This window comes from Delphinapterus leucas, chromosome 5 (genome assembly GCF_059928025.1).
Source record: "Delphinapterus leucas isolate spDelLeu-1000000601 "Yukka" chromosome 5, BTC_Dleu_Yukka2, whole genome shotgun sequence".
NCBI lineage: Eukaryota > Metazoa > Chordata > Mammalia > Artiodactyla > Monodontidae > Delphinapterus > Delphinapterus leucas.
Genome location: NC_143133.1, coordinates 89647348 through 89659429, shown reverse-complemented (window position 1 = coordinate 89659429; position 12082 = coordinate 89647348). Strand labels below are relative to the sequence as shown.

At 43.2% G+C, this 12082-nt stretch overlaps 1 protein-coding gene across 1 annotated transcript in view; it reads left to right on the top strand.

Moving 5' to 3' along the window:
* The first annotated feature begins 1388 nt into the window (after nt 1-1388).
* BTC (betacellulin) overlaps nt 1389-12082 on the top strand; it is a 40957-nt gene continuing 30263 nt past the window's right edge. The window contains exon 1 of the mRNA XM_022599543.2: nt 1389-1698. Coding sequence (XP_022455251.1) covers nt 1635-1698 — 64 coding nt within the window. The 5' untranslated portion in view covers nt 1389-1634. The remainder of the gene's footprint in view (nt 1699-12082) is intronic.

Below are 12082 nucleotides of genomic sequence, written 5' to 3'. Positions count from 1 at the left end.
TTTTATTAATATTTATGGAGAAGGAAAATAAAAATAATAATGTTCTGTTGAGGATACCAGGACAGTTGTTGGCTAGGGTGCCGTCTCAGAGTGAAAGATGCCTTCACCTAGGGCCCTGATCCTGAGGGAAGGAGACAATATCAGAAAGGAAAAGGGAAGGATGGAGATGGAAAGGGGGGAGATGATGTCAAATCCCCTTGGCTTCGTGTGCTCTTGCCCTTTTTATCTGGGGTGCAGTAACCGCCTATCTCACAACCTTGAATTCTCTAAACCTCATGTCTGTCTTCTCATAGATGCTTTCTGAGCTGTCATGTGGGTGCTAGAACGGGATTCTGGAAATTACCAACTGATTTTTATTCCTCTGGGTATATTGGTTGCCTGGTGTGCTAAAATAATGTGAATTGGTTTTGAAATGAAATGTCACTTGTTGAAGAAAAGCACATAATAATTTGTTTAATTTAAACATTGGGGAGGAAGGGGAAGACATCTGAACTGCATTTCTTATGTAAATGAATGCTTATTGGACTTTCGGATGCTATAGAAATACAACTTCTGTACTGAGGAGGCATGATTACACATATTGATCACGCAAGAGGAATATAGATCAGTAAGAAAACTGCTGTACCCTTTAGTTATTTTGGAGACAAATCATGTAAGGTAAAACTGGATGCTGCTTTCTGTCTTTGAAAGCTGTGCGGATGCCTTTGTGTTCCAGGAAATGCTTGGTGCAGAACCATCAGATTCCACGTCTCCTCAAAGAAGAGATGTGTTGAGGTAGAGATAGTGCTTGGGAAGCCCCAGGCAAAAAGGATTCTCCTTATTCTTGTAGATCCAACAGAGTTGATGAATTAAATAAATAAATGAAAATACAATGGATAGACGAGTAAATGGAGAAATAAAAAATATAAGTGACATACTTAAAGTAGCTCTTGGTGAGCCCACACTCCCAGATATTCAACAAATTACGTATGGAAAAGAGAAGCTTGGAAATTGTCAAATGCCTGAGGTTAACCACAGTGAGTGTTGGCTCTGGTCCCTCCAGGACACCAGCAGTTGGCTGAAATAAGGGGAGCTGGAATTCCAGAGCAGTCCGGGTCTGCCGTTCTCGCTCAGTGGGCTCGGGGAGGGAGTTTAGAGCCGGCTTGCTCCACGGCGGCCCGCAGGCCCCGCACCTCGGGCCCCTCCACGTGCTCTCTCTTCGCTCCCTCCCCACCTCCTCGACTCCCCAAGGGGAGGGAAATGAACCTTCAGGTGCGACCCAGCAGGGGGCGTGGGTGAGCTGACCCGAGGGCAGCCCGCAAGTGTCCCGTTGTGTGGGTGTGGGGTAACTTGGGTGGGAACGGCGTGGAGGCCACCACGACGAAGTCCTGCGCCTCGTCGATGGGGTGTGTGCAGAAAGAGCGCGGATAAATAGGAGGCTTCCTCTTCCCGGCGACACTCGCGTAGCCGGTCGGCCGCCCGCCCGGGGTGTCCGCCCGCCCGGTAGCCGGGTGCCAGCCTGGGGAGTAGTTTTGCTTCCTGCTAGCTCCGGGATTCGTTTCCAGGCACCCCGTCGGGCGCCCGTGGCCCGGGAAGGGGGCGCAGGAGGAGGCGGGAGACTCGTCTCGGGGCTGCTAGGCCCGGCAGCGGGGTTGATGGCCCGGGCCGTCCCGGGCAGCGGCGCCAGCTCCCTGCCACTGCTCCTGGCCCTCGCCCTGGGTAAGTGGTCGCTGGAAACCCAGGAGGAAAGTCTAGGGTGGAGTCGCAGGGAGGGCGAGCCTTCCGCGCTGGCATTTGGACCCGAGGGGGCCCTGGGGTTGGCAGGGGCGGGTCGAAGAACTTGGACGACTGGGGTAGCACGAGGTTAAGAATCCGGCACTTGGGCACCTGGGGCTGCACCTGTTGCGGCGGCCCTGGGCGCAGGGGGCGGTCCGAGGGCGGAAGGGATCCCGTGGGCGGGCGCAGAGCGGAGGGCCTGGGCGCCGGTGCTCTTGGGCGTTGCGGCGCGGTGCCCGCGAGCGAGGAGGTGTGGCAGGTGGAGGATTTTGGGAAATCCACCAAAGTGGGAGCCTGGGAGACTAGACCGAAAAGACATCCCCTGGGAAGAAGAGGAAAGGGAACTCCTTGGCTTGAGATGCAGGCCTCCGGGAGTGCGGAGCAGGGTGGAGAGCAGTTTGCTTGGGCGCGTGCCAGAGGGAGGAAGGGGACGACCCCGGAGAGACGAGAGCTGAGGAAGGCCCGAAAATGAATTATTCCACCCCTTTCTTGCTGGCGAAGTTGGGAGGGGTAGGAGGAGGGAGAAAAGATTCAACTTTTGAGACCTGGATCTCCTGTTCCTGATAGGGAAACAAAAGGAAAGGGAGATGACATATTTTTACTGAGGGCAGTATTGATGAAACACGTAGCTGCTTTACTTGGAGTATATTATTTCCTGTTTTAAGGAGAAGTTGCAGAGAGAAAACTTTTCTTCACTTCGAAGGTGAAACTTGGGTGGTTAGGTTAAGGACTACTGGGTGTGGTCGGTCACCTGGTGTGAGGGGACAGTGGCTAGTGGGAGAAGTGGTAGGATGCCTGGCCCTCCCGGAGGCTCTCCTCACCTCCTTGGGAGTCAGTGCTGGCAGAGAAAGAGCTGGAACTTCGGATGCTGGGGCAAGTTTATACTGCTGGAAGCAGCGTTCCCCTCACTCTCTAGTATGGGAAGGTAGCAGGTAGATACTTAAGTGGGAAAATCCTACTACTGCAAGGCATCCCCTCTGCATCATGATCATTTGTGCGGGGTGCAGGCAGAGGGAAGGGAAACTGGCAATATTTTGTAGTCCTAGCTGGGATGAGGGGTAGGGACATCTGGGCTTGGGGCATCAATGCGAGAGGAGGGGCGTCTCCACAGCTGAAGTGTCTATGTGATGAGGACATTACCTTCCAGCCTGGAAAGGGCCAGGCTTTCTCTTATGGAGGAAAAGAGGTGGGATCTAAATGGAAACCTCCATTTGGCTGTGTCCTTGGAATAAGAGAGGTGCCTGAAAGGTGTCACGACCTTGGTCAGGAGTGGATCAGACTTAGATCATGGTTAGAGAGAAAGGACTGATTTACAAACCCCGCAGAGGAAGAGGTCAGAAACAATTTGGAGTGAAGCGGAGCCTGAAGAAGGGCAATGGGCCTGAGAGTTAGGCCTAGAGACTATGCTTTGCCAGCATCACTTGGATGAAGCTGGCATTCTCTTCCTCCATTTTATCTGGTCTGTCCTACTGTCAAAGTGTTTACTGAAAATCTGCTGCAGTCAGCAAGATGCTAGAGTATATGGGAATGGGGGTGGGAGGAGGGCTCAAGAGAGTCCTAAGACATGCTTCTTGCCCTAAAAGATGTTATGTTGAAGTTGGGAATGCAGGACTAACAGATATGAAACAATAGGAGAAAAAGTCATGAAACCGGCAAAAGGAGAGCTCAACAGGGAGGAATGGAGCAGTGGGGAGTTTGCATGGAGGACCTGAGTGGGTAGGATTGAAACTTGGCAGGATTTGAAATATCAGTAGTAGGGGAGAGAGGGGGACGAAAGGCGGTAAAAGCATTTAGTAAAGCACTGGTGATGGGAATGAGATTAATTTCCTGGGGAGACAGGCAGTCAGCCTGCCAGAAAGTAGAACTGATGAGAGGCAGACAAATTATGAAGAGCCAAAAAAGCCAGATTAAAATATTTTGATATAAATCAATAAACAGTTAATCACACACCATCATAGGCCTTGAATACAGAGTGATATAATACAAGCAATGATTTAAGGAGATAAACCTGGCAGTGGGGTGCAGTCTGGGAGGAGGGGAGAGGGCCAGAGGACCTGATTGTCTCAGGTATAATCCAGGCACAAGCTAATACAGGACAAGATTAGGGTGATGTGCCAGCAGAATTGTTATGGTAGAAATGACTATTTCAGGTTGATGGACATTCTTCCCTATTTACCGTCACACGGTACTTTATTTTTTTCCTCAAAACTTGTCAAAAGGCAGAAATGAAAAAAAAACAAAACAATTCTAATCCAGCGCTGTTGTAACTCAGGGTAACTTAAGTGTGCAACTGCCTTGTTGAATGTTTGGTTTAGGGAATTGAATTCAGTCTCTAGACTCCCTAAGATGGTCCACTCCTTGCAAAATGCCAAAGGATGTAATTTGTTGACCTCAGTGTTTCCATTAAATGGTCCTATTTACTTTTAAGTCTCATTCCTAATTTAAGTCACATGTTATCTTATTTACTTCTTGAAAAGAATGTGAGCAATGGCTGTGTGATGTTCTAGGTGTGTGTGCGCGTGCGTGTGTATGTATGTCACAGTGAAAGTGCCTTGAGAGCTGGTACTGAGCAGACGTTGAGACCTGGTTCCAGCTTCTGCCATTCTGTGACTTGAGATGTCTGTAAGTTACAATTCTCTGGGCATTGTTTTTCTCATTTATAAAATAAACGAGTTGCTTTAGATGAGACTAAGGTGCTTACCAACTTGACAGTCTGCTGATCTTTAATGAACATTTCTACTGGGAATTTAAGAGAAAATTTTTTTACAGTAATATTTAACTTCCATTTACTTGTAATGGGTCTTTGTTTCCTGTAAACTTTACCTTAACAAAGAGAACCATGGGTGCTTGCTTGTTTGATAAATATGGTAAAGGGGCAATAACTTTGTTTAAAAAAAAATGAGTGAGTTTTAAGGCCAAAAATATGTTCCCCTCCTTATTAAAATCTAAACCATTAATATATGTAAGTTGGTTTTTTAAGTTCTTCTTGAGAATATGAATGTATTCATGATGTAATATCTAGGTTTCAAGTTGTAAAGCAAGTAGGCGGCAGCAGGTAAAATTCTCATTGTACAAAGGAAGTAGCTGAAGCCCCACACAGTGAAGATTTTAGAATGTGCCTCTTCAGATATGCTTTTGGGCTTAGAAGAGCATTAGGAGTTTTTTTCCTCTTCAAAAATCCCAGGTTTCGCAGGCCACACTTGCATATTACCAAGTGTTACAAATCAAATTTTGCTATTGCTCCATTCTCAGTTGTTGTGTGGAAATTCCCAAATAATTCTGGAAGAAAGATCCCAATAATGCAGACAAGCTTTGTAGTGCCCACTGAAGGTGGCCCTGCTGAGACTTGGCTTGCAAATATCTGTGCTGAGCTCAAAGGTGCCCAGGACAGAGAGTCCATGTGTCTGTCCACACCCCTGGCACTGCCCCATCTCTGTTGAGACTGCTCACCCCAGTACCCTGTGCTCCTGAAATCCATGGAGAGCCCAGTGGGAAAGCCTCATCTTGTTTTTTTCTCACCCTCTAATAGTAATCAACTCATGAATGTCACTAGGAGGCTGAGGGGACAGTCAGAGAAACAGCACCAAACTGTTGTCCGGGTCACTCTTCTAATCCATGAACCACGCTTGTCAACTTCTCCTCTAGAATTAGTGTCTTCCCAGGAGGGTCCAAATAAGCCAGAATCTGGGCTGCATGCAGTTTAGGCTTAAGCCATGATCCTGATACACTTCTAAAACTGCAGACGAACCCCTGGATCCACAAAGAATCCATATTCCAGTTGGTCAAGAGTCCGCCAAAGTAAAATTTAAGAGGAAGGTCATCTGATTAAAACGACTATGCTTTGTACTGCTAATGACTGCAGTTTGCCCAGCCATATCTGTGTCTTAAAAGAGGAATCTTGGTAGCCCAAATGAACCTATAATTGCTAGATTTTAAAGAAATGAGGAGATTTTTTAGATGGTTGGAGAGAGATTGGGTATTTAATCTTAATTTACATCAGTTAGGTAGTAACCTACTTCGATTATCAGCAAGATCAAGTCAAACAGCAAAGAAGAACTTTTATTCATTCTTTACATTTTTTTGAGGATACGTAGTGTATTATTTACTTGACCTGTAGACCAGAAACACTGATTCCGAAACAGTGACAAAATGTATAACAATGTTTGTGTTCAGCCTTCTTATTTCAAAGTGTCTCCGTTGGTTGTATAACAGGATGAGTTACTAATATAGCATTTCTCTCTTTGCAACACCATGGATTTACTCATTCCATTAGCCTTATGTTTGAGATGTTGAGATGTATAAAGAGTTCCTGGCACATAGTGGGAGCTGAAAACATATTAGTTAATTGAATGAGTGAATGCAAGTGACTGTGACAATGCCCAGGCATTAAAGGAACAGCAGGTTCAGTAAAGAAAACAGTTCTATTTCTTATTGGCAAAACATGCCCACTACTCAGAGATGATGTAGAAGGATGTGTTTCTTCATCTCTTCTTACTTGGGACTTGCTTCCCATCTTGATAGAGATCCTTTCACAGACGGACTTTTGTTTGGCAAGTAGTAAGTCTACTTCTGTTTCTCATGTTCGGTAATGCTACCTATCTCTCATATATTTGGTTCATATATTGGGTTCTCCCCCATATTTGAATGGGGGAGACAGTGGCAGATAGGACACTATAGTACAATGACATATCACTGTATTTAAGAGGAACCCAGTTCTCCTGACTTATTTTAAAAGCATTTAAGTTCATTCTAGCAGTCTCCTACCGTCTTTGCTTTCTCTGCTGCCTACCCATACATCTGTGGCACCCCAGGCACTGGCTATACCTCATGTTCTTGGACTCTTGGCTCTTCATTCCAGCCAGTAAACCTGCCTACTCATATCCCAGGCCCAGGCCGTCCCAGCTGGTAGTGAACAGTTGGCATTGATCAGACCAGGTGTTTTCCTTTGGTCTGTGCCTAGAATCACTTTGGCCATCCTACTCTGACCCTATCCTTAAATGAACCTGAACCTGTGGGTGACTCCTGCACTTTCCTGGACTGCTTGCAACACTGTGACACTTAGGGCACACTCCTTAGGGCAAATGGAGAGAGGTGACCTGGCTTTACATTCCCCCTGATTGGACCTGTAGGCCTATTCCTGAGGAGTAAAAAGAGCATATCCTGCATCAACGTGATGTTGTAGTCAAGAGTGTAGACTCTGAGCCAGACCATCTAGGCATGACTCCCCTGTTGCTGTGATTTACCAACTCCTCAATCTTGGACAAATCTCTTAAACCCTCTTGGCCTCAGTTTCTTCATCTGTAAAAGCTGACAGCAATAGAACCAAGACTATTATGTGGACTAAGTGAGTTACTACATAAAGCACTTAAACTGTGTCCGGAGCATAGTTAAGTTCTGGATTAACATGAGCTGTTATAATGGATAATTGGAAAGCACAGAAGAAATCATTAATTTAAAAAATTTGGATTTTTAAATTCTGGGTACTTCTGAAATGTAATCAGGGTCTACCAACTGGTGGAAAAACTTCCCCTTGCCTTTATTTCTCAAATTCCAGCTCCCACTAGTTATGAAATAGGCAATAGATAAAAATTCTCAAGAGTTCTCTTTTGGCTGGCTTTGATAGGAAGGAACAAATGTAAGAAATGCCACTGCAAAAGCAAAGTGCTTATCTGTTTCTAAAAAAAAGTCTATAGATTCTTCTTCAACTGCCAATTTTGATCCTAGTTTTATGCAGTGAAAAGCTTTCCAGCACTTTCCTGACGTTGATACCAAAACCCAACATCTTAAGGTGAATCAGATAAAAAGTGAGCCTTCACTAGCAGAGAAAAATGAAATATTTACAAGATAATTTTAATACTTTTAATCTCATCAAAATGGGGTTGTCTCATTTATTGGGGTTATGCAAATAATTGCCTTAACTAAAAAGAAATAAACTGTCATTTTGGAAGAATGAATGATGATGCAATGTCAAAGTTCATTTCTAAATGTCAGACAAATGGAAAATAAACAAGTTGTTTTAGAAAAGTTGTCTAATGACAAAATATATTTTTTTAGATTTTAAGGAGCAGACAGCCATGCATAAATATTCAGTTTTTCCATAATAATTGTCTTGTAACATTGAGAAAGTTACTTACTCTCCCTGTGCTGCATTTTCTTATGTATAGAATGATAATAGTGATAATAGTACCTATCATCTAGGGACACAAGGAGTGTTTTGAGGATAAAATGGGATAATGCAGGAAAAGATTTTAGTAGAATAGTTGGCTAGAAAATGCTCAATATTTATGACTATTCTTAACTTTGTGAATATGTAGATAACTTTTAAAGTATTTCATAGGTGTGTCTAAAAAGGAGAAATAGAATCATTGTGTTCATTTAAGCCAGCTGGAGTGTGTTTGTACTTTGATCAAAGGAAATTGCTGTAATATTCACCACTAGAAGCAAGCAAAGGAAAAAAAAAAATAGAAATCTGCCCCCATCATAACCATGCTTTCAACAGTTCTTTAAACAGTTCCATTAGAATGTAAGTACCACGATGGCAGGGATTTTGGTCTGATTTGTTCACAGCTATATTCCCAGTGCCTAGAGGATTATTGTGCATAGTAGGTGCTCAATATATATTTGTTCAAAGAATAAATCTGGGGCTTCCCTGGTGGCGCAGTGGTTGAGAGTCCGCCTGCCGATGCAGGGGACACGGGTTCGTGCCCCGGTCCGGGAGGATCCCACATGCCGCGGAGCGGCTGGGCCCGTGAGCCATGGCCGCTGAGCCTGCGCGTCCGGAGCCTGTGCTCTGCAACGGGAGAGGCCACAACAGTGAGAGGCCCACGTACCTCAAAAAAAAAAAAAAAAAAAAAAGAATAAATCTGAATGCGCACAGCCCAGGAAATTCTCCTAGACCTGTAGCTTCTCATAGCGCGTCGCAAAGATCTTGACGTAAACCTTGTAATTTCAGCATGTGCCCATGCGCATGCTTTCCTAGCTGCCACAATCAGAAACTAGAACTGTTTTCCAGCATCTGTTTATATTCCATCTTTAATGTCTTCGAATTTGCTAACAATGACTTATTTTAGACAGTTCCTCACTGAGATGGCGGCTGTACCTCCTATTCCGGAGTAGGCTGACCTGATAGAATGAGATTTGCTCATGACATTGAGATATTGACTACCACCATCGGCAAAACGGCAACTTATCCAAAAGCAAGAATTTGTCCCGAACCACTGTGGCATAGTGTTGGGTCGGTTGTTGGGAAGTACAGTCTTTATTTCTAAAACAGGTAATAATGAGGAAGACATAGCTAAGTATTTGTACCATTTTAAAGTGTGTCTAATACTATTATAAAGTGTGTCTAATACTGTGTTTAGCATTAAGGAGAGCTGTCCAAGTCACTGTCTTTCCAAAAAGAGTTTGTATTATATTGGGTATGAATGTTCATCAGAAATGAAACACCGTATAGTAAGTAGTTCAATACTTAACGGAGTTTAAATTACCTAGTACAGACTAAACATCTCAGAGAAGGAGAATTTATTATGGGCTGAAGTGATTGTGAAAAAAATATCACCAAGGGAACAGGGAATTGACTTAGCTTTTCCACGATGGTGGTAGAGGGAAAAAAATGGGAGAAAAATTAGAAGGTGGATAAATTAATTATTTTTCTTTTTTTGGTGAAGCAGGGAGTGAGCAGACTCAAAGCACAGAACAAAGAGTTGATTTTGTGTGGTACTGAGGGAAATATTGACTGGATAAGGACTTGTTTTTCAGGATGAGGACATTAGGCAGGATCCTGAAATTTTGAATTTTTAAATTTTTTTTTGCCGATGAGTGTCCTGGTTGTCATGCCTTTGGCTCTTCGGTCCTGAAGGGTTTGCTGGAGAAAACAACTCATCCCTGGCCACCAACACCCCTATCCCACAGGCAGTGTAACCTACACCCTCCCCCAGGATCCTGAATTCTTAATGCAGTGACGTCTTTGCAGGATTTCCTAGGAATTGGAGCTAGGAGGTTTTCTAATTTACATACATTTATGCTTTTAATTATATGTCAAGACCTTATTTTAAAATATTATATGGTCTCCTACCTGAGGAGCCTGTTTTAATTCTGTGGAAATGTCTAGACTCCATTTTTACTGGAGGCCCTATAGCTTGGTGAAGAGCTAAGTACAGATCAGAGGCTGACCTGAGTGGTTTGCTTCAAGGTTCCTAACCATGTACTGCTAGGTTTTCTGAGGCTGGAGGTGGCTCATAACCAGGGGGTAGCCCCACACCCATCTTAGAGTAGCAGTGTCACCTGGAGAAAGAGACGTATACAAGAGGACAGATTCAGGGAACTGGCTCATGACCACATAACACTTAGAGAGAGAGGAAACTAAATGGGAATGAACTTTATTTTTCTCACAGAAGACCTCACTTTATTCTATGACAGCTCCATTCTCTACCATTAAGGGCATCATTTTGTCCCTAATTCATGTTAGAAGGACTCCTTCTCGGGAGTGCAATAATAATGGTTAATGGGTAGCTACTGTGATATTTTCAATAGGGGAATTATACAGGGAGTCCCGTGGTTTTAAGATTGGTTTTACCTAGCCCAGAAAGCCTGGACCAGGCAATGGAGAGAAAGGAATAAATTCAATAAATATTTCTAAGCAACAATTTATATGAATGACTTGTCTAAGTAACAAAAAAAGTATTAAAGCTGTTTCCAACACTGTTAACCTGGGAGAGAACAAGAATTTATGGTGCCATATGTGAAAGAGAACTTCCTTTTTCTGGCAAGGATGTGAACTGCTTTTGAGACATTCAAAAGTCTTATGAGCATTTGGAAATATGGATGTTGACTTCAAATTAGAGCAGTGGGCCCCAGGTCTGATTGTTTTTCCAAGAAAAGCAAAAAGTACAGATTATTAGGCCTCTCCGCAGACCTACTAAAGTCTGGTTGACATGTCCCTATGAATCTAAATTTTTAAAGACTTTTCAGGAGAAGAAACAAATTTTCCTTATGGAATAACTACAAATAATAGAGGTGGATACTCCCCCCTCTAAGAGGTAGAGCTTAATTCCTTGACCTCGTTGAGTGTAGGCTGGATTTGTGACTTGCTTCCAGAGAATAGAGTATGAAAAGGAAAAAAAATAAATAACCTTACAGTGTAAAAATCTGGTGAACACTACCTTAACCAAGTGGTCAGCGTAAATGTCATCAAAGATGCCAAATTCCTAAGAGTTTTGACACATAAAAAGGACATTAGTGGAAAATTGATGAAGTCAGAATGTAGTCTTGAGTTTAGTCAATAGTAATTTACCAATGCTTGTTCTTAATTTTGATAAATGTACCACAGTAGTGAAAGATGATAATATTAGAGGAAATGAAAGTGGGTGAGGGGTGTACAGGAATGCTGTGTACTTTGCAACTTTTCTGTAAATCTCAAATTATTACAAAATAAGAAAAAATTACAAAAAAGACTCTAAAGGAATTTTAATGGCCACCCAGTTTGGACAATCATCTGGTTAGAAAATAGGGCTGAAAATATAAATGAATCATTTAGCTGATTATAATTTCAGGCTCTAGCACAGTGCCTAGCACACAGTAAACCCTCAGTATATATTTGTTCCAACACTAAGTCTATGGGTATTTCGTGAGATCAAATGGCATTATAAAAAAGAAGACCAAGGCAACATCATAGATAGAAAGTAGAATGGTGGTTGCCAGGGATTGGGGGAGCGGGAAATGGGGAGTTAGTGGGTATGGGGTCTCAGTTTTGTGAGATAAAAAGAATTCTGGAGATCAGGTGGTTATGGCTGTACAACAATATAAATGTACTTAATATCATTGAACGGTATATTTATAAATGGTTAAGATAGTAAGTTTTATGTTATATATATTTTACCACAATAAAAATGATCAGAAGAAAAAGAGGACTGAAAGTAGAGTGTTGATGGCACCCATATATGGTGTAGGTGTCAGAAAAGTAACTGGCAGAGCTGAGTGAAAAGGAAAGGATAAGTCAAGAAGCCAAGAGGAGGGTGATTTTTAGATGGAAGATTTGGGAAGATCAACCATATCAAATACTGTGGAGAGGGACGAGGCTGAGGCTCAGGAGGAGGTCACTGGTGAGTGAGCTCTGAGGAAATCATTGATGCTCTGGAAAGACAAGAGACAGGAGATTGATGGGGAAGCCAAAGACACACACACACACGCATACACACACACACACACACACACACACACATAACTGAAAGGATAGAAGGATAGAGGTCAGGGTGGTGGGTAGAAAAGAGAAAGTTTTGGTTATGAGAGTCAATTTCAAATCGTTGAAAAGGTGACCCAGCAAAGGTTT